The 23,772-nt window shown below is 41.3% G+C and overlaps 1 protein-coding gene across 3 annotated transcripts in view; it reads right to left on the bottom strand.

Annotated features, from left to right (window-relative positions):
- Positions 1–7,531: 7,531 nt before the first annotated feature.
- The window catches only part of LOC131456408 (protein bicaudal D homolog 1-like), a 30,243-nt gene continuing 14,002 nt past the window's right edge, over positions 7,532–23,772 (bottom strand). For 2 of the 3 annotated variants that reach the window (XM_058624712.1, XM_058624711.1), the window contains exons 6-11: positions 22,634–23,140; positions 22,348–22,526; positions 20,565–20,955; positions 20,176–20,370; positions 19,393–19,544; positions 13,488–18,520 (exon numbers count right to left, since the gene is read on the bottom strand). In XM_058624712.1, coding sequence (XP_058480695.1) covers positions 17,533–18,520; positions 19,393–19,544; positions 20,176–20,370; positions 20,565–20,955; positions 22,348–22,526; positions 22,634–23,140 — 2,412 coding nt within the window. In that variant the 3' untranslated portion in view covers positions 13,488–17,532. Of the gene's footprint in view, positions 8,064–9,463; positions 9,546–13,487; positions 18,521–19,392; positions 19,545–20,175; positions 20,371–20,564; positions 20,956–22,347; positions 22,527–22,633; positions 23,141–23,772 lie in introns of those variants that run through there. The other variant, XM_058624713.1, reaches the window with a different exon arrangement.

The raw sequence follows: 23,772 nt of genomic DNA on the forward strand, positions 1-23,772 counted from the left end.
CTGTGCTTTACCTTCTCCTTCTTCATGTCTTTATATCTCAGTGAGGACACGTCATTGACATAATGCATTCCCTAGCCCCTTACGCTAACCTTAAAGGAATACTTCACCGATTTTGCATTTAGCTTTGTATTACTAGAACAGGGCTAGTGTTTTTGAAAAAGTGTGCCTCCCAACCTCAGTTTCCCCTGAGTCGAGAAATATCTTCATTCTCTTCTTTGTTACCGGTGACACTTGGTCCTGTTAGCGTAACTGTTAGCAAAGATGGCCGACACTGTTTACATTCTGGGAATAAGGTCCCGTCCGCTTAGGAGTGCGGAATTAGCGTTGCAGTTTCAAGACCCAGACCAAGTGTCACTGGTGGGCACGTAAAAAAAAAAGAATGGAGATATTTCTCGACTCAACTAAGTGCCTAACCATAACCCTTACCTTACCTTAACCCTAAAACCAGGCTTTAACCCTCAAAAATCTCTTAAAAGTGGCCAGTCAAAATGTCCTCTCTTCATTAGGACAGCATAAACAAACTCTTATATAACCTTAACCAGTTAATGCCCAACCGTAACCTAATCCTAAACACAATTTAAATCTTAGCCCTAAACTTAAAACCAGTTCCTCAGAAATGCGGTTCTGCCTCATTAGGACCAGGTTTTGGTCTCCCTGAGGACTACTGTTCCTGACAAACTCAGTGTTTATGGCAGAAAATGTCCTCATGAGGTGACAAATACAAGTATATTAGTGCAACTGTGTCATGTAACTTGCAGAAATACCCAAAAAGGTTAGATTTCATCCATACAAGTGTTTCAGCTCTGATCACATGACCATTCAGGTTCACTGAGCATGTGCATGCGGGTGTAAACAGGAAGTCGAGTCTGTCCTTTTGCAGATGTGAGTTTTAGAAATGACTGCTATCCAGAAAACGGACCGAACGTTGATCACCGGGTGCCTTTTTGTGTCTGAATCTCACCTCATCAAAGCACAAATGTCAATATGTAAGTATTCTACGTGCATTACAAAAATGTCACCCTGTGATCCTGGAGACTGAGCTGCAGCGGCCAGAAGAAACAAAAAAAAGTTGAACCAGTCGATATTGATAATTATAATAATACATTTCAAGCAATTAACGATGAACAAATTACATTTCCCACATCTGAGGTCATAAACTCATTTATAATTATTGTTAATTGTTGCAGATAATTGTTAAATGCAGCACTAGAAACATTGTTTAAATACATTTTCTGTGTAAGTCATTTTTGTGTTGTTTTTATATAACGAGAAGAAGAAGAAGAAGAAGAAGAATGACAAATGATGTCAGGTTGAAAAATTCAGTCAGCACCGGAGGTGGAAGCAACATATCTGTTCTTATCCACCTGCCAAGTTTGAAGCCTGTCAAACAAAAGACAGACAGAGCGACACAGGCATCCCTAGCATTTATAGATAGATGGCACTTATTAGTTATTTCTATATAAATCTGAGAGCATAAATGCGGTAACAATCTTATTGCTGAGCTTTTCCGTGTCGCACTTTTACTACTGTGAAGTGTGAGGAGGGAAGTTTTTAAATTGCTGTATTCTGGAGTCTGTATACTGAGTGAACTCTACATTTTTATTAGTTTTAGTGAGCTTCTTTTTTTACATATATATATATATATATATGTTATTTTCTCTTGTTTGTACAGTTTATACCTCTGTGTGTATTCTTGTTTGTGAGGACCCAAAAAAAGAAAGTTTTGGCACGTCTTTACATCTTTAAAGGGCTTTACGGGGGTTAAGACCTGGTTTTAGGGTTAGGGTTAGAATTAAAATTAGGTAACGGTTAGGTACTTAGTTGTGATGGTAAAGGGCCACTCTAAAGCAAAAAAAAGTGGGGGGAAACAACTGTTAAGTAGCCTGTATTGCAGTACGAGCTCAAAATGATAACATAATATTCCCTCATTATATCACAATAAAGATATTCATGATGATATTTCACAGAATTTCAAAGTAAAAGTGATTGTTTTGATGTGGAACGACGTATTTTTCACAATAATAACATTTACAATATCAAAGTCAATAATAATGTGGACAACTGTAATTAAAACCGCAAACAAGCTCATATACATGCTATTTAATGTCACAGGCCACATTTTCATATTATTATGTGGTGGTGGGCCACATGGAATCGATTTGGGGGGGGCCATATATGGCCCACGGGCCGCCAGTTTGACACCAGTACACCTCACTACGAATGATGCACAAACATGTGTGTGTATGGGGGGGTTAGTTGTGTGACCCGCCTCTAAATGAAAACGAGAGCAGCCAGTTTATCAGCTCATGTCTCTGCTAGAACCCTGTCTTCAACCCACTTTAATGAAGGTCCCACGACACCGCTGCTCTTATCGGATAGAAGACTATTAAAAGTTTTAGAGGAGCGCCGCGATTTAAAATTTAATGCACGGATTTCAGCTGACTTTCACATAATAAATTCCCGGGCATCGCAGGAAGTGAGCATCGCAGTGATGCCCTGTGACTTTTGTTGCTAAAAGAGGAGATGCTGCGGTGTATTTATAGCAACGCTTCTCAAAAAACAGGGGAACGCGAAGGCTTCGGAATCATCATTTTTGTCCACGAGATACATTATCGTCCTCACGCCGCAGACATTTTACAGTCTGACTTGCTCTAAAAGGGTATAATGTCCTCGGAGAGGCCGCTTGTCCTGCGGCGTAGAACGAACAGCACAACACCTTCAAAAGCAGCAGTTAAACAAACGGCCAAAAATCATAAAAGGCCCCAGAGTTCAAGCTGCTACTAAAATGTACTATTAAAGTCACATAACAATAAAGCACACTCGTGAAATAATTAAGTGTATTGTAAAATCCTCGTGTTCACGTCTACCTCCAAACTCCAACTCCAATTAAACGTGTCTTTTTTTTTTACACGTAGATATTTTCTGGGGTGGAAATTAACACACACATGAACGTGAACGTGTGAATGATACAAACTGTCCTTTAAGTGGTACACTTTTTCTACTGCTTTGTCCTCCACATGAGGGTCAAATAAAGATAAAGAATAGTCTGAAGCTGAACATCAAAAAAGGTCATTCGTTATTTAACATGTTCCCGCCCAGAGATCAGAAATGTCGTACATTTTTAAGGATACATATATATGTATACATATATATGCACACATATATATATATAAATATATATATATATACATATATATGTATACATATATGTTTATCTCTCTATATATATATATTTATATATATGTATACATATATGTATACATATATAAATATATATATGTATATATACATATATATGTATACATATATGTATACATATATGTATACATATATGTATACATATATGTATATCTCTCTATATATATATAGAGATATACATATAGATATGTATACTGTATATATAAATAATAATGCAAATGAGCTTAGTGAGGTAACTTTTTGCTTTTGCTATCTATATCTACAAAGGTAAACAACCATAATAACTAAATCATGGTTGTTTACCAATTATTCAAGTCTTCCATATTTGTATTTAAAAAAAAAAGATTCATATTAAATCATGACAATTCAAAGGAATTTCAATTAAAAAAAACGATATCAGGAACAATAAAATACAAGTCCGAAAATGTTTCCCTCGTGAAAGTATGAGTGTAGAAATGGCTGAGTCAGCAAAAGTGATCCTCAGGCACATCATTCCATATTTCTCCTGCACTTCTCACTTGAGTTCCAGGGACAGATAAAAAAGAAAAACCTCTGCCCGAGGAAGTTAAACTTCCTCTGCCTCTACAAGGTCACAAACATAACAGGGAGACTTGAAATCTATTTGTATAAAAACTGCTTAAATCATCAAAACACGCACTCACAGACGCAGTAAAACATGTATGATGTCCAATAACTTACAGTATGACGCCATAGCAACGTAGCAGGTCAAACAAACTTGACAAAATCAGCTTTTAATAGTAAAATGACGACAAAAAAAACACGACGGTTTAAACATTAGTCACAGTCGCAGCCAAGTAAAATGGCTGGCTAGTTTCCAGCTTTTTACTCCAGAATTATTAAAGAAAACATGCACTTAAATGAAGTGTCACTCATTTGTCAAACTGAGATTGTTCCTCTTGGCAGTGACTTGTTTATTTGTGTAAAACAGTGTAAGATTTGACAGAAATGGCAGGAGGAGATAGACAGAAGTGCTATATTATGCATAAATCGGTTTTTGACGTGGTTTATACTGGGAGTTGGATCACAATGGCTTGAAAAGTTAGATTAAATAGTGGATCTCGCCTCCGTGCTTGAATACCAAGTGTTGTAGGAACAGGATGAGCAAACAAGACGGATAGTACAGTGTACAATACAAAATTAAGTGATGTAAACTATATAAATAAATGTTTTCAGGACAAAGATTGAACACTGAAAGGCTCTGATTGGCTCTTTTTCCTGCGAACAGTCGTTTGCTTCCCAGCATCCTTCACTGTGAGCTCCCTCTGCACAGGAAGTGATTTACATGTAACCACTTAGTAATTGTTCGTCATATATATATAAACGCTAAGTCACATTGATTGATGCAGCGCTTTGCATACTGCAGTTAATGATGATGGTTCAGACCTGGGAGAGGAACTCACTCTCAGATTGACTCATGGGTTCATACTGACACCTAGTGGCCACATTACAGCCCTCCCTCTGTTTCTGCATTATATTTGGAATAAATGAATGATCAGTTGACAGGATAAAGTGGAAAAAAACAACTATTTAGTAGCCGGTGGTCAATATAAGATATTCATTATGATATTAGAAGTAAAATTGCTTGTTTTGATATAAAATGATTCACAATAATAACATATTTATGATGCACAAAAACAGAGAATTAAATTGAAAATTTAGCAAATAATGTCGAGGATAATTTAGATTAAAACTTAGCTTAAATATATGTCATTTCATGTTGAGTGTAATACATTTAATAAGGCAATGATTACAACCGAATGTCTTATTACATGTAATTACTATTATAAAAAATATTGCCGGCAAACACATTTAGTCTTATATTCTGTCTCTATTCCATCACCTCGCACAGTGGTTGGCGGGCCGCATGTAATTGATTGGAGGGCCACATGTGGCCCCCGGGCCACCAGTTTGACACATGTGCTGTAAATCAGGCGATCTGACAGAGAGAGAGAAACACACTTATGCACCTTTTTATGGGATCTTTAGCGCTAAAAACACTGAGAGAAGAAAACTTTAGTTTGAATTTGATGAGTTCATTTGGATGTTACGAGTTAAAGTATCACTTTAGTACTTTGGTACGCAGGTTTCTGTGAGATCCCAAATCCCTGGAATCTCCTCGCTGAAATCGTTTGATTAAACGCCACATGTGTGGACTGGACCGTCTCTCAGGATTAAACCATTCAAAAAAGGGTTACAAAGTCTCCCACTAGTCAGATTTGAAAATCCTCTAGGAAAAGAAGAAAACCTCTTTTCTATGCTAAAAAAGAAAAAAATAACCATCAAAGAGAAGCAGGGAGCTGAGGGAGGAGTGGAGGCAGCTCTAAGGACAGCCAGCAGGGTCGACCCAATCCTCTCTGCCTCTCACCTAAAACTAAATTTACTGTGGGGGTGACAGGCAGGGTGACAGTGGGTGCTGTCTCCTAAGGGGACCGAGTGCAATCTCCTCTCGTGGAAATTTAATGGAGATAGTGTGAAACGGCCCGATGGAAGCCATCAATCACCGTCTGCAGGCGTCTCCCTGTGGACAAAACGTGTCGGTGCGTTCTGGGAATATCTCCAGAGAGTTAAGATGGTTGTATACCAATTTTTTGGTACATATGTGCGGTGCTTCAAAAAGAAAGAAAACAAATGTTATTGTATGTGCTTTTAATCCCTCACATGAATGAAAAACAAAAACCCTCTGCAACAATACTGCTCACACAGACACTGATTCGTCTCTTCTCTCCAGATACAGAACATGTTGGGACATCCTTACATGGACCGTCCTCCGCCCGCTGTGACCTCACTGAGAGGTCGAGCCTCCAACACGGGTCCTCGTCGTTCATAATGTCGCGTGAGTTAAGGTCACGGTGTGTAAATCAGTCAGAGCAGAAGATAAAAACATTGATTGGTTTTAGAGTTTGAATTCAAGTTGGGTTGTTTTTTTGTTTTGTTTTTTTTTTAATCGTAGAGTGTAACGAGATAAAATGTTAATGATTCAATAGTATAGCGGGAACAAAGTCCACAGTGTGATATTTATTGCGATCGTAACAGAACTGTGAGCGGCTCGTAAAGTCCATCCAACTGTGGTGAGTAAGGTCTCTTTGTAACTTTAGCTATTGTCTCTTCAAGAGAGTTTATTCTTCCTCTTCTTCCCATCAGTTCTGTTCAGGAAGAGGCGCAATGCTGCCCTCCACAGCTCAAAGCCCAAAATCACTCCCCAAAGTTCTTCATCACAGCTCAAAGTTCTCCACCCAACTGCTGTCCTCCTCCTCCTTCTTCTTCTTCTTCTTCTTCACAGCTCAAAGATCTGTCTCCTCAGTCTTTTTTTTAATCACGGTTCAAACTTCTCCTCCATCCTTCCCACCCCCCAAAGCCCCTCCCATCTCCTCAGTCCCACCCCCCTTTTTCACGAGAGCTGGTAATAGTGATAGCGTGGATTTACATCACTGGTGTAAATCGTGTTACTTACTTAACAGTGGGACCAACAGCGTCACTCACCTGGCAGCTCAACAGTCCACGCCAGTGTTCAGCTAATATGTCAGTGACGATGAGCAGAGTGCAAAGGATGATGGGTACGAGTCGGACAGTAGTCTCTGTCGCTCTTACTTTAGAGTCCTTGTCCACAAAGCAGGTCCACGACAGCACCGAGACACTTGCGTTGTCTCAATATTGTGAAATTGACAACACTGTTACTGACATACACATGTTTTCATGTTCTCAAGTTACATTGGACATACTTTATCACCAATAATGACATCATATATAAATACTTCAGAATTAAAGGTCCAGTGTGTAGCATTTATAAGAGTTTCTCAACAGAAACTGAATCTACTAGAAGATTTGTATAATTGTATTATTGCTTTAGAATAAAAACAACTCAATGAAGCCTTCGAATAATACTTGTATATAGGCTTGTTTGTTGCAGTGTGCACTCTCACCATTAGATGCCAGTAGTTCTTACACACTGGACCTTTAATTAAGCATTTTTTTTCATCGATATTCACAAAGTATTAGTAGTAAAGTACAGTACTTCACAGCTTTGACCCTCCCGTTGTGTTCCGGTCAAATTGGACCCAGTTGCAAATTCCCAGGAAATGTTAGTATTTGTACTTTTCTCCACCAAACCATTGGAAAAGTTCAATTTGCACATTGTTTGAATACGTTGGCAAACAGTTTTATATACGTGTCATTTCAACAGTTGTTTTGTTTTGATTTGATAGTGTTGTGAGGACAGGATCTTGATGTGTTTTTTTCATAGAGAGGAGTTTATGATGCTTTGTGATCTCTTTCTTACACTAACCATTTGCACCTCATGCCTAAATGTCAGGAAATGGCTATCACCACCCTCAAATGTGCACATGTATACGATGATAGGGTTCAGAAAAAGAAAAGTGACCGAGAATACAGTTTATTTGGGGTCAGAACGTACCTCAGAGCTCATGCACACACACATCCGCTTTGCTCGGCTTCACTTTGTGCTTTGTCTTCTATGTTGTTCTGTGACGTGAAGAAGCTGCAATAGTAACTGTGTAAATACAAACACATATAGTTGAGTGTAATGTGAAAAGCTGAACGTTTTGAAGGCTTAAACCCATCGATGAGCATACTTAATGAAACGGGACACCACAGTAAACCCACCTGGGATGTGTCATGTGATTGTAGTAAACAGAAATACACACACACACACACAGAGTCACTGCTATCACTGTGAGCGGTTGCAAACAGGGTCCTGTGGACAGAAATGTCCAGGCGAGTCTTGTGGGGTCAGCAGTGTCTCAGGGAGGGCGGAGGGAAAGCGGGACAGGAGGCACTCAACGGTGAGCGGGACTGAGGGTCAGTGATCCAAGAGAGTCGGCGCACTGCTGCTGGACAGAGGAGGGAGAGGTCAGGGTAGGCTGGGGGAGGCCCATCGGACAATGCGACGACATCTTGGTTGACAATCCCCCAACAAGGACCCATGCTAAAGCTGAATATCAGAGCGTCTATGTACGACCTTCCAGTTGCATAATGAACTCCAATTTTTAAGCCTCAAGGTCAGTGATTTTGACTGACACCATGAAACTGGACGGTCACCTGCAACTAGTGCTTTATTGTCTATTTTCCTGCGCCACTGGAGAAGAGCTAAAACTATTGATTGAGACCATTAACCCAACAGGAAAGTGTTTACTGATGTTGTAAATCGAGTAGAAGGTCATTTTCCCATAGACTTCCATTCAAAATGAGTTCTTTTTGCATCCAGTAGAGTCGCCCCCTGGTGGCTATTCCAAAAAGAACTCACCCTTTAACCCAGAAAACTCAACTCGTCTACTTTTCATATATCAATTACATGCTAATAACAACACACAAGTGGTATTATAGGATATTATAGGTTTGTGGTTTAGCATTGTGGTCGCCCCCCATGTCCATTTTGCCAAGAAAAACAATGTTGAAAAGGTTGTACGTGAGTGTCATAATTAAGACAGGGTTCTCAGGAGGAAATCAACCATATTAACAGGACACTTTTCTGTGACTTTACAGTAAAAATCACGTCCCAGACGTCCACAGTGAGTTTGTTGAACTAACACTGCGCCAGGGTCAGCGCTGGAGCATGCTCATCGTCTCAAGGGACACTGTTGATGCTGAGTGAGTATAATGTTGCCACGGTAACGTGCTCTGACCTGGTTGTGGTCAACGTTGTGTAAAATGTGGAACGGATCTCATGGCATTGCAGACAAAGGCGAGAGAAAACACTGTTATGACCTCAGGGCTGTGGTTTCCCTTTTTCATAGGAGTGTGTGAGTGTGTGAGTGTGTGATGGGCTGCAGGTGTGCATGCTTGATTGAGTGACAGGTGTGAGTGTGTATGTGGGAGCTGATTGGTCGATGCCGGTTTAAGAGGCCTGATCGTCACTGCAGCTGCTGCTGCTGCAACAACCATACTGCCAGCAGACACGTTGTGCTTGTTTATAATGAATCTTTGAAATGTTTAATGTGTTGCTGGTGGTCTATGGGGAGTTGAGAAGAGGGAGTCTCCTCACTTTTGTTAGGGATCGGGTTTTAGTCGACTCAGTGAGCACAGACCAAGTGTGTCCTCCAGTGTTGAGAAACTCAAACATAAAAGTGTTATTTGTTTGTTTTTTCTTACATGTTCTGTGACTCTAATCTAATTTAAATGCGTGCTCGTCATATGTAATATTTTTCACAGTTTGGTGAAAATGAAAGAAAAAGATAAATAAAAAAAAAAGAAAGCTGAAAGTGTGAGAGTGCAGGTAGAAAGCTGTTACCTGTGGACAGGTGAGGAGACACCAGCCCTCAGCTGCGGGGAGGGTACGAGGAGCGGCACTGTGGCAGAAGACTACTGACTATCTGCAAGAGACTCACACTGTTAGACACACACTGACACACAGCAAAGGCTCAACTTTCACCCACACATCATTTACACCAACGTCAAATATAAATCTTTTGAAGACCAATGACCGTCCAGTAAATGGAAACGATGGACATTCTCAATTAGTCTCACAATACCTTACTTCATTTCCATTTACACAGGATATTCAAACAGGATTCAAACCTTCCAAAGGTGTTTGGGTTCAAATTGGTCCCATTTCCAAACGGCGATGTGTGAAAGGTTCTTGGTTTTCCTCCAAAATGCCTTTTAAACAATCACATATTGTGTTGTGTTGTATGTAGGTTATGTTAAATACCTTTCATTTTGTTTATCATCATCTTAAGTGTATTGATTGAATGTATTATGCCTGTGAGTGAATACAACCTTATTGAACAGACATAATCTGGATGTTGAACGATAATTCTTTTTAAGTTCTTGTTCATATATGTATATATATAACCATTTTCAAATTGAACAATAGAAGGTTTTAAAACAGTTAGTGACACCTTTTGAATGATGACACAGTCAGTGCGTGAAGAGCATCAGCAACATCAGTTCAGAGGTGCCACCAATATGTTAGGTTTTTTTATTTATTTTGTTTTTACCTTGATTTCATTTATTATAATTAGAATTTCTACGCAATTGTGGAATTGAAATAAGAATGCCACTTTACTGTACAAAAACCCGTAAACCACATCTGTTACTTTAAATGTCTGTGTGGTAATTTGAATCATCCATTTGTCTTTTTATAAAACAACTGATGAGTGCACTCATGATCATACCTGATACTGTTGCCATGGCAGTACAGAGTTTTAGGGAAAATTCTGCTTATATTTTTTCTCTTTAACCATATTTTACATTTATTTAAAGCTGGGGTAGGCAGATTTCTTTTTTTTTTACTATCATCAATAATTCCATGAGGGCCATGATAGCTTAAATCAAGGGATCTGAGAGAGAACTGGAATTCTGCAATTCCTCCAATTCCTTTAGCCTTTTCGGCCACTTTACACCTGGCTTTAGAATTCTGTGATCAGATAGCGATCAGATCGTGATCAGATAGCGCTTCACCACATGCATTTACACCTGGCATTTAACCATGTGTCTCAGGTGTCCACATCAAGATCTGATTGCCATCCGATCACAGTCACTGCCCCTTACCCCTCCTCTTCTTCTGCAGAGATTTCCAGTGACAGACTACAGCGTCAAATACTGTGTGTGACCATATCAACAACGTTAGCCGCACAGGAAGTCGTGCTGTTGTATGAAGAAGTCGTCTTCAAAGCGCATCGGAGCCTCGTTGCGTTTACACTTCTGTTCAATGTGGTCGCAATGCGTCTCTGACCACCTCCCGAAGTGTCCTCAGGTGTGTATTTACACCTGTACTGCAATCGCTCTCTGACTGCAATCTGGTCCCAGAAAAAGCCTTTTAATGCCAGGTGTAAGGGTGTCTAGTAGGGATGGTGGAAAAATAGACCCAGTGAAATATTGCAGTATTTTGCATGGCAATATTAAATATCGGTGAATATCAAAAAAAAAATTAGCATCAATCTTTTTTTAAATTTACAAATAAACTTTTTGTGGATTAGCATAAAAAAACTCAACAGCCTGCGGGCCAGAACCCCAACTTTTCAGTTCCAGATACCTGTGGCTAAATGTTTTGTGCCTTTTGTAAATGGTCAACTTTGGCATAATATTGTTGAAATTGCACTTATTTGCAATGTCATTGTAATAAGAGGAGACACACAATCTGCTGTTGTGGTTGTTGACGGGACACTGTTACAGAAACAACATTTCTTTCTATCTGTGTCATTGAAACATACTTTATATTGAGGAGATTGCAAAACTGGGTGTATGGTTTCTTTTTTTACTAAGATCTTGTATTGATAATGGGAGAGTTTGACTGCTCTATTAAGTCTTTTCCAGCACATACCAAAGATTCTTAATGGGGTTAATGTCTGGACTCTGTGGTGGCTCGTGCGCCCTGAACCAACACTGATCATAACACTGCCCCCACAGAATGAAGTCAAATATTACAATATGTGACGGGCAGTCACTGTGTCCCAGTAGTCGAGGCTGCGTCCTCCAAGTTTGCAGGAGCCGGAAGTCAAGTGCTGTGAGAAATGATACGGTTGAGCTCACTCAAGCCTCCTCTACTAATAAATGATTTCAGGCTGTACACCGAGAAGTTAAATGACTGTTGGTTTAACCCTTAATCAGCCAAAACATCCTAAATCCTACATTTTTTCAGTGTTTCTGTGTTTTTTTGGTCTTTTTTTTTTTTGATGGATATTATTTTAAGTAATACTGCAGTAAATGTAGAAGCATCAACGCAGATCCTGCAGTATCTCAGGCCGAGAGACAAACATAGACAAGTCAAATAATTCCCCTTAAATCGCCTCATTCCATAAGCAAATACTTTACTATTACAACTACGTTACTCGCCGCACAGATTTCTGATTTAAAACAACAAATGAACCCGGTTGTGCTTCTTCTTGCTCATTTTTAATCTTTAAAAAAATATTTAAACCCTGTTTAAATAATATGACGAATGAGTTCAAATGACCTGTCAATATTAAATGTTAAAAAAAAGCAAATTTGATGTCATTATGTAATTATTATATCTTCTTTTGTTTGGATTTGTCTCTTTGGCTCCGGTCTCCATCGAGCCTGTATGTTGTGTGCTTCACAAAGAACAGAAGGGTTATCTTCAGTTTTTTAAAACAGCTGAAAGGTGCATTCTTGCCAACCTCATTGCTCTGCTGCTGGCACGCAAAGTATTCTGGGATATGGTCATCCGGGAAGGATACACCACATGTATCGGCCAACATGTGAGGGAGAACTACAATTCGTGTGGTATTTGGGACATCCCATGACACGGGATCCAGATGAACATCCAGATGAAGATTCCACACTTGAAGGACGCAGCCTTGACTATTGAGACACAGCTTGTGCATTTTCTAGTGATGCTGCTTTCTGTAACTTTAGTCCATGGCTAAAGTTTAGCTGGAACCCTGCGAGACTGGTCCAGCATTTTTTTTGGGGGGAGAGCATCAGAATACCACTGATGTCACTGCAGGTGTTCTGTGGGACTCGCAGGGACGTGTGTGTCAGTGAGTGAATGTGTGGGGGAATCACAGAGAGGAGATCACACTGGCTTCCTTTTTTTTTTAACCTCAGCCAACTGTTCCTTCAGTTTAACTCCACTTTTCATCACCTACACACGATATATCCTGTTTCATCAGTGATCAAACTCGTCAAAAAGACAACAGTTTGTTCACTTTGAGCCACAACACTTTTACAATTATTCACATGATACATTTTGCACAGTGCTAATCGATGGCTGAAATATCAAATGTCAATATTAATGGAGATTAAGGTGCAGGAAGGAAATGGTCAATCACACCCTGACTGCTTGAGGGCTGGTATTAGAGTGCACTTTCTTTGAGTGAGCAAGGATTGGCTTGTTAATATTACTGCACTACACACGTGAGTCAGGTATAGTTCTAAATCAACTCTTCCTGTCACCATTTCAAATTAAAAGCCTCCTATAATGATGCACAGGAAGGAAAACGTTGATTTCTTAAAGGATTTATGTGAAGACCAGGCAGAAAATAAAAATATTCTACTTTAAAATCCCAGGAAATTTTAAAGTTACATGAACAAAACAATAACTCTATAGAGGGTCATGTTTTCGATACTTGAAGGCCACTCTAAAATCTCCTGCTGTGAGACAAGGGGTCAGTTAGGAAGTAAATTTGCAGTCTCACCACTAGATGTCACTAAAATCCCACACAATGATTCTTTAACAATAATCCCAGTTATATACAGCAGCTTGATGGGATTAAAGGATGATAAAGCAAAGTGGATACAAGTGGTTTACACTTTATATGACAGACACCAGGTGTTTATTTATCCAGAGATTTAATGACCTCTGGTTTTTATTTGAGGAAACGTGGTATCTAATTCCGTGAATGACAATTCAGTCCAACACTGAGTGCATCGAAAAACAGTTTATGCTCAAACATTCAAAAGGTACCGTAAAGAAATCATTGTTCAAACAGTAGCATACAGCAAATGACTGCTCCAGCCATTTGCACTTTGAAATTGGATGCAGACTAAATAAAGTAGAAAAAAAATCAAAAGAATATCAATAATATAAGCAGGCAAGCACATATCTACAAAATAAAAGTGCCTGTGAAATGACTTTTTGCCCCATGTTGCATATTATAAAACATGTGTTGTAGACTTTAAAGGTGCAACATTGTCAACAGACAACAGAGATGTGAAAACAAGGAGGTGGTACCAGTGGTATTTAAAGGGGTCAGTGTTGGAGGGAGAAAAAATGTTTACATTGGAAAAAAGTTAACAAAACGGGACAGGGGCAAGTGCTGTATTCTACTGTATGGTGTTGTATGACCGAACCAGACAAAAAGAAAGAAACATCTACAGTTTCAATCAGACAAAGCCGGAATGAAGCATTTCACACTAAATCCAAATACAATATTTTAGCCTACGGTTCAGATGTGGAAATGAAAAGTATAGGAAGTACTTAAAAACATAACCAGAGCAAGTATTTCTTATTAAGCTACACTGTGTGCGTACTGTGTATATCTGTACATACATACATATGTACATATATACAGTACTGTATACTGTAAGGCACACACAGACACAGGGAATACGGTATTGAGTATGTTGAACTAAATGATAGTGAACCACACACAGGAGTATAAGGATGCATTGAACGAACCACATCAGCCTAATGGAGCCGATTATATTTGAGGTCCAATGAGTCCACGTGTCAGAGAAGAAGGTAAAACTACAGAGTCAACCACTTTTTTAGAAAGTGGGAAACAACCAGCGGCACACATCCACAAAAAAATAACGCTAGGGTCTGTAAATTGTTTCTGAAACACTTTTTAATTTCATTATTTGTCGAAATTCTTCTCACGTCCTGTTCGCCGTTAACAAATGAAGTTGTCAAAAAGAGAGAAATAAAAAAAGCGGATGACCCTCAAAATACTGTAATAAACATCAATTCCCAGGCGTCTTCGCGACAAGCTGGAGAAGCGTACAATGAAGCAGAGACAGTAGCCAAAATTTTGTCTGAACGTCCAAAAATAAAAAAATAAAAGAGATGGAAGAAGGTGTAGTCAAAATTCAAGAGGGCCGATGGGTGAAGGTGTGATGTATTGGTTGTATTTCTTGTGTGACTACAACAACTATCACTTCTCATCTCTCTAATGGTCACCCACACGAGACCGATGTCAGTCTCTGGGTGAGATAGAAACGGCAGAAATGGATGTAGATGTTTGCGCGACTTAAACCGTTGGCGCAGTTTAGCCCCGAAAGATACAGTATGTGCGTGAAAGATATGACGTGGCGCTTATATGGTCATTCCAGTTTGGTTTTGAAGTCATTGCAAGTCAGATTAAGTGTCTCACATTCCCTGAGTTTGGTGCAGTTCCGTGTGGCTGGACAAAGCTCTGCAGGATGGCCTCAGAGGCACAAGAGAGTGCTACATTGTTAAGAGTGATGGTCTCATTGAAGTCAGCCATGATGGTGTGTCACAATAGTTCAGTTCAATCATTTAGTTACACTTTTTTTTTTCCTAATTAACTGGCTAGTAATAAAGCTCCTGTCAGTAACTTCCTGACAGTTCTTGAGGAAGTACACACTTCCTCAAAATGTTGTGCGTCATCACATAAGCGTTTGCCAGCTACAATGTGCCATTGTGGTTATATTGCTATCATGGACTGTAGGAATCTGGAAAATGTGGAAACTTTGCCTAGAAATACTAACTGACCACTTTATGATATGTATAAAAGCCTGCGAACAGGTTTTGTTGTGGTTAGCGAAGCTACACAACATGCTTATCAACGTTAGCTTTGAGATGACCCCCCCCAAAAAATTGTGCCACTGGAACATCTCCATTTGAAGGGCTAGTTAGCCCTAAAACCTCCCCCTACCGCTCTGCCTCAACATGAATCAGGACACACTATGTCTGCACAAGAACACCCAAAACTGAGTGGTAAGACTAAGTGATAAAATGGGATTGAGCCTAAATTAGGAGCGATAACACTTTATCTAATCATGAGTCACTCCACAGAGACAGCCCTTTCTGTTGTTGGTATACGTAAAGGCCCTGACCTCACCAAACATGGCTTGACGTGACGTAGGGAGAGGAAAGTTAACGACGGCAACGTATAGCAATTGACCCAAAAGATGACATCACTGAGAGCAGCTTTGAATATTGTTGTAGTTTTTATTTAAAAATGTATAAAATTGTTGGGAAGTGTTGGGAAACAACCTTCCTACTAACTGTGTCAAACAACACGTACTTCACTCGTGTATTTCATAGTTACTGAGACACACACTGAGACACACACTCACAGCTGACTCCAATTCAGATGCCTTCCTTTTACAATGACTAGACAATGACATTCAGCTGATCCTACACTGGTTAGATGCCATGTTTGAGTGCTCTTCAGCCTGCACCTCCATCAGGTACATTTCCCATGTGGAAGGGGGAGGAAGGAAGTCTGCAGTATAAGAGCATCCAAATGTGAACATGCATAGCTAAGTACATTGCTATATTAGAACAAACCACTGGGTGGTGCAAGAGATGGACAGACATTTTGCTTAAGGTTCAGCTGATGATGACAACAACCACTGACAGGAAATGAAGAACAGTCGTTGAGGTACACTGATGGATTCAGCAGTGTGCACTTTGGCAAAGTTCCCGGTGAATACTAGTTCAACTTTCCTCACCCACAGCTACTATATCATAACCTGGGTGTGTGCATCTGTGTGGGGGTTTTAAGGTAAATAATTATCAATCGAACAAAGTTGAAAGACTTAAAGGAGTCACCATGCTTCAAATAAGTTTTTTTGCTGACTAATGACTCACAACACACATCTCTTACACCATTCCAAATACTGGAATTGTGTCCAATGTTGCTGCAACTTTTTGATACGATGATGACATGGCAACTTGGTTGCAGCGATTGTCCAGATGTGCTCCAGCATGAAAAAATATTGGGTAAATTCTTTTATATTTTCCTTGCAACTACAACCACCACAGTTTAAGAGTTTAAGGCTACATCCACACTACGACTGTTTTCATTTAAAAACACATCAACTGTGCATAGAAATCCTTGTTCTTTGTTTTCACCATTGTTTTATCTCAATACTTTCTTTAACTAAGCAAAAACGAAAGAGAATAGAATCGGCCTCTTGTTTACACCAGCATACACGTACCCGGTGTAACTGAATGATCACATGATAGGGGTTTTCAGGTGTTAGAAATCAGTTTTGTGGTAGTGTGGTTGTAGCCTTACACCATAGATGCCTTTAAAACTCTCAGAAAGTGTGTGTTGTGTTCACCCCACCTTCGAGTGTGGCCATTTGCAATAGCTATAAACACTTGGAACCTGGTTCATTTGAATCACACTGCACCTTTAAGCATCCAAATACAACACATAGTATATGAGAATCACTACTGGTTAAAACATATTGGATGTTACACTGACTGTATTTACTGAAATGTGTCAGGACCCTCATACACAGCTATGACAGAGTCCTTCAAATGTCCATCCATCATCTGAATGTCTCTGTGTCTATTTCAATCTCTTTCAATGTGTGAGTGGCCTCAACCTGAACACTTAAAACCCCCTATTAAAACGTTTTTTCGATGCCATCCAGTTGACCAATCAGCAGTCTTAAAATAAAAGGAAGGCGCTTGTGCTCCTTATGTCAATTCCCTGAGCAAAGTCACTGAACATTCAGAACCCCTTGGCCAAGGCTTAGGCACAGGAAACAGGGACTGGGAAACAGGAAACCACTGTGTCTTACTCTCTGTGAGCCCCCAACCTCTTAGGTGAAGAAAAGAGAGGCATTATGAGAGTTTTCAATTTCAATAAAGGCTGAAAAAGGCTTACAGTAAAGGATTTAAAGTAAGAGTGTTCAATGCCGGGGCCGGTAAGAGCTACTGTATCTGGGGTACAGGGGTGTGTAGTGGGACGTGTGGTTGTAGGAGGTGGAGGGCGTAAAAGCAGTGGAGGAGCTGTAATATGCAGAGGAATAGCTGTGGGAGGAAGAGGAGTAAGAGGAAGGAGTGTAGTGGACAGGAGAGCGTGTCAGGCTAGAGAGGGGCCGAGTTCGGGGTGTGGGGCTCCACGTGGAGCGCCTGAGCCCAAGAAGAGGGGACCGGTATGGAGAAGAGGGGGCAGATCCTGGCTGGGTGGGCCTGGTGGTGGTGGTGGTGGTGGTGGTGGTGGTGTTGGATGGTGCAGATGGGTGTGTGTCTGAGATGTTGTGCCTGGAGAGGCCTACACTACGGGGCAAGGCAGGGGAGACGTTGACATTGAAACTGTGGGAGTCGACCACAAACGTCCGCACACCTAGGGTCCACTGGGAGTGAGGCAGCCTCAGAGGGGTTTGGGGCGGGGTCCGCGCCGAGGTAGTGGAGGGCGCCTCCAGAGATGGGGGGCTCTCCGGCACTACAGCACCAGCCAATGAGGTGATGGCTGGTAATGATGGACTGCGAGGGGGTATATGTGTGGTAGGAGAGGTAAGAGGTGAAGCCAGAGCTGCTCTGACCACAGACGGGCAAAGCGACAAAGTGGAATCATCGAGAACAACTGATGTGGGACTAGTAAGGCCAGAGAAAGCGAGGTTGCCTGGGGCCAAAGCTGAAGTGTAGACTAGGTCGGAGGCCGAAGTCGAGGATGGGAGACTTACTTTGGGGGTGCTGGTCTTCATTCGGGTCAGCCTTCCCCCACGGGTGCGGTGGGTCTGCTCTTGATCAAAAGCTAAATCCTCCAAACGCTGGGTGAGGGCCAGTTTCTGCTGGATGGCCATTCGGAGGAGGGAGTTCAGAGTCTTCTTCTCGTCCTCAGCAGCGGCCAACTGCCTCTGCATCTCATCCAGTTGGGTCACATACTCGTCACACCTGAGGATAAAGAGAGTCCAAATAAAAGAATAACTCAATGACTGAAGTTACTGCTCCCACAAAAGACACATACTTAACATCAGTAACTTGCTATCTAACTCTCAACATAAAAGACAATAAGCATATCTCTTTGTAAGATATTTTTGGGGCTTTTGTGCCTTCCTTAGATGGTATTGCTGCAGGGGCCCTTGGCCCATGGGGCCCCAGCTCTCTGAGGTGATCTATCTAGCACCCAAATAAGGTCATCCCTTTGTTCTCCTACGACGACATGTGATCGGATCTTACTCCTCCCTCCCGCCTTTTATTCAAATGCACACATGTTTTTAGCGAGTCTGACTGCACAGATGTCTGAGACAAAAGAGTGAGTAGAAACTGAGTGAATCATCATGTCACACTGCTGCAACTTGAAATGAAGTATTAACCATGAGAAAAAAGATGGGGAGTGGCTATAAATAAGTGCTGATTAGTGTCAAAAATAGAGAAACGTGGACGTCGGCTAAGGAAAAAGTGCATTCATGCATTCTCGGGAATGTGGCCATATTCGTCGAACTTGACACTTGGACTGGAAGGCACTGTGACATGGACTAACCGTAGAAGCATTGACATCGCATCTGCCGCATTGATTGGCTTTTCTGCCCTTTGAGACAGAGTGGGTCCAAAAACAGGCTTTATTTTAGTAACACTGGTATCAAATGAAGTCACTTTTCTGGCCAAATAATACCACTCATGTACAAAGTCCACACTTGACTCTCCTCTGAGGTCTCTGAGAGTTTCTGACTCAGAGAAATGCAGTACATTTGCTAAATCTGTGCCCTAAGACTGTCATTGTTAATCTAACATAACCTGGGAGCAGTGGAAGCTTTATGTCTGACCTGGTAGCGAACATGGCTCGCAGAGAGGAGAAAGTGGCCGCGTCCTCCTTCAGTGCCTTCAGCTCATTCCTCAGCTTCATCATGGTGTCGGTCACCATGAACTTCTCCGCCTCATACCTACTCTTAAGGTTTGCCAGGGCCACCTCTGCAGTCTGAGTAGAAACACACACACACACACATACAGATGTAAAGACATGAAGACACTGTCCGAATATGCTGCTATGGAAAACATTCATTGGATTTGCTTGCAATATACATGTGTGTAGCAGTTATTTATGATGACAACTTTATCTAAATTTAAGTTAATCTACAAAATATATACAGGAAATGACTAACTTTATTAAATTAAATATCAATTTCAAAAAACTGTATAACTGTTTTGAACGTGAAAGTCTTGAATCCTTCAAGTACCCTTATTGGGTGGTGTGTTTCAGTGAAGTGTAGACCAGCAAAAGTTTGATGATTTATCTACTTCATATTCTTTGAAATACTTCTAAAACTAATTAGCTAACCATAACCAAACCTATTAAGAATGAAGTCATTTTCCATTAGAGTGTCTGTGCTAATATCTGGTTTGGAAGGTAGATGCAGAGGAATAAGAACCAGTGGTGTGATTGCAATGTGTCCCCATGTGATGAAGACCAATTCAATTTGAATGATGGTCCCACAATAAATCCATCACAGCAAACTCAGCTGAAAGTTAGGACTTCTTAAGGAAATGCACTTCTAGTTTTGAATGCTACACCTTAGACCCGTAAAAACCTCCCTCTGTTCATCCCTCACCTGCTTATTAGCCTTGAGCACGAGTCTAAGAGTGGCTATCTGCTCTCGCTTGGTGCTCAGCAAAGACTTGAGCTTCAGGATCTCCTCCATGCAGCTCTCCTTGTCCTTATCCAGCAGAGGGGCCAGTTCTCTGGCTGCAGCCCTCTGTCTGGAGAGGTGCAGAGACTGGTCTACTGCCCGCTGTAGGTGCTTCACCTGGGGGACGAGAGAGTGTGTGGAGGAGAGACAAAGGTAAGAACAACAGGAGATAAGAGGATATTAGTTTTCTGGAGGTGTCAAGGAATGGGGAGAACATGGAATATAAAGGAGAGAATCAGACAAATAAAGAAGCTTGAGCAAAGAAAGGTTGGAGAGGAGAGAAAAGGTGTCAGGGGAACACTGTGTTCTACCTGGTCTCTGATGATGGCATTGAGGTTGTAGATGTTCAGTGGCTCCTTGCGCAGCTCACCAGGTGGCTCCAAGGCAGGTGATGATGATGATGATGATGATGAAGAGGCACTGATACTTGGTGACTGGGAAGGAGGCGTGCAGCTTGGTAGGCTCTGCTCTGGTGGCACCAGGAGACCCTCCCTGTCCCTCTCCTTCTCCTCCCCTCTACCCTCCCTACACAGGGGCTCTTTGGATGGAGACTCAGAGGGGCTCCGTGACTCCCCAGAAGTTGAGGTCGCCGAGGCAATAGCGGCCAGCCGCCTTGCAAGGCGTGGTGTGAGGAGAACTTTGCTGTTGTCCGAAGACATGGCTTTGAGACTGGCACTGACGTTCCTAAGCCCTCTGCCCTGTCTACAGAGAGGAAAAGAAAGAATGAAACGTTGTTATTTCAATGGATATCTGATGCAAAGAAATCTCTTTTGGTACCTTCCTGTTGGTGAAATAATCCCTCAACCTGCTCATGGTTGATTACAAATAGACCGTTGTCGTCAGTATTTATACTGTGGTAAAAGGTTAGGGAAGATTGGACAATCTTTATCGGGTGACATTTGATGGGAGAGAATAACACATAGCTTCTTCCCAGAAGCCAATCATTTGCTTTATAACACCTAAACTGCACATTTATAGTAGAGTGTTTATACATTGTTGCACTGACTCAAGCACACAGATGTTAAAACTGTTTCAGCTTAATTTCAACAAATAGAAAACAAGTATGGAAAAAGGATTTGAAGTTAAAGTGTAACTAAACCCCTAAACTACATTTTAGGTTTAAACACCAATGCACATGTATATGAGTATCTAGTAATGTTGTTTATTGATCCAGGTCCAGTTCTTGACAGCGTAGTGTAAAGTAATTGATTTAAACATTTTGTAATATATGCGTATCTACTATCTCTCTGGCCAAACACCAGCTATTACATTTAAATGTTCACGGTGGCCAGCCGTACCCTGCTCTTTCGTCACTGACCGTCCTCTTCTGGCCTATCTCCCGCCCATCCATAATAAAACTGGCTCCTGCTCATTCAAAGTCAAGCAGAGTAGAGAGTGGAGTGGATGGAGGGCGTTATGAAGAGTAGAGAGTGGATTGAGCGCGTTGCATTGATTGCCTCTGGCAAAAGTATAAGTGTTGCTTATAATGTATACAACTGGAGTTGTCACTTGTGGCTAATTTCATTGGAAAGAATGCTACCACACTCAAAACAGCTATGAATGACAGCTAGAGGCACTTCTGCATTGTACAGATGACCACTCCCCCCTACACCCCTTTCACTCACAGCTCCCAGCCCACTTTCTTGGCTTTTTTTCAAAACCAGTGATAAATTATCCTCAGATTAGGGGGTTTGGTTACAGTTTTATGTGATTACATAAATATATTTGTTCAAATATAGAACTAAGGAGCTGCGGTGGGAGGAGCCAAATCCAGTGAACAAAAGAAAGCCCACAGTTGAAAGTGTGACATCATTGTATTGAGGTATAAAAGAGGTTGGAGCCCTAAACGCTTACGTATGCATAGTAGAGTACCTGTGGACAAAAAAGGCAATTTTTAAGCTTTGATTGATAATCGATTATTTGATGATTATTATTTTATGCCCCAGCAACCCTTAAAGGCGACATTAAGGGTCTCTTTCCACTCATTTAGATAGAAGTCTATTGGTCTGGATAGATTTGTGTCAAAAAAGGCCTCCATCACTGTGAAGGTGATAAGTGTTGTGTAAGTGAGTCACATTAAAGGAAGAGTGAGACCTGTAGTAGTCCAGCATGACACGGTTTGGCGTTTCGTTGTTGCACAAACACACGTGATGGTAGAGTTGGGCAAGCTCCTCACTCAGCGTCACCAGCTCGTCCTGAGCTGCGTTCAACGCCCCTTGGCTTTCACTGGTTGCCGACTGAGCTGCTTTCAACTCCAACTCCAGACTAGAAATCTGAAAGAAGACGAAAGACAGAAGAAGAAAAAGACATCCTTTAGCTCTGGTTAATGTTCTTTATTGTAATTACACAGCCCCACTCCACATCTGTCCGTCACTGGTACCTTCTCGCGTCCTTCGCGGCAGCTCTTCTCCAAGGACGCAACCTGCAGTTCCAGCTTCTGGAGCTCAGCTCTTCGATGTGGCTTCTCCCCCACAGTTCCTTCGCCACACTGAGCCAGCCTCTCACGGAGGCATTTGACCTCTGCCTTTAGCTCCACCACCTCTGTCACAGCCACACGATACTTGCACTGCATGATCTCCAGGCCAGGTGTTTGGAATGAAAACACCTGACTTTTGGTCAGCGTCTCACTCTTATAGTCCTCAGCATCCCCTTCCTCTTCAGCCTCCTCGTTATCTCTGTCGAGCTCCTCAGGATTCAGTTTGGAGGTGCCGCTGCTGTGGGCTTCTTGGTTAAGAAGGGTCCTTCGATGCAGACGGTGGAGGGCAGTGATTTTCTGGCTAAGACGGAGAGTCTTTTCATACTGTTCGGTCAGGGCGCCCTGGGTGTGCTGGAGCTGAGTCTGGGACTCTTGCAGGTTTGTCATCAGTGCTACTTTCTCACGTTCAACCTGAAGAGAGAAGTACAACAAATACTGTTTTGTTTTGGGGTTTTTTTCTACTATACTCTACACGTACCACAGAATGCATCAAATGGACAGTTGCACCATGCACACATCCTGTGCACTAAAGCTTCAGAAGTAACACAAACTTATTGATGGAGGTGGTACAACTGCTATTTTTGACACTGTATGGAAGTGAGTGGTTTACAAAGTGACACAAACATCAATATCTGGTCAGAAAATGCTGTCTAATAGCAAGGTAAAGTGGAGGACATATTCATACCATAGCAGGCACTTAAGATAGAGTAGATTATTTTATGTGGGCCTTTTGCTAAGTGCCTTACACTTATTTTTTTTTTCTTGTCCCCATTTGCTGCTTCCATGCAAATCTGCCGACCTGTATATAACAAAAAACTATCCCTTTAATGTGACGTTTGTTTGTGATCGCTGGAATCGAACCATCCATTCAGATCTGATTAGAGACAATCCTTTCAAGTGAGCACCATCAAAACCAGTTTTAAGATGTTTACATCCATTTAAACCTGATTAAAATATACCTAAATCCATGAAGCGCCACTTCAGTAAACACAAAAAACTAAGATACTGCACAAAAAGTGGATTCATTAGACCAGTGCGGTCAT

The sequence above is a fragment of the Solea solea genome, chromosome 3 (genome assembly GCF_958295425.1).
Source record: "Solea solea chromosome 3, fSolSol10.1, whole genome shotgun sequence".
NCBI classification, from domain to species: Eukaryota; Metazoa; Chordata; class Actinopteri; order Pleuronectiformes; family Soleidae; genus Solea; species Solea solea.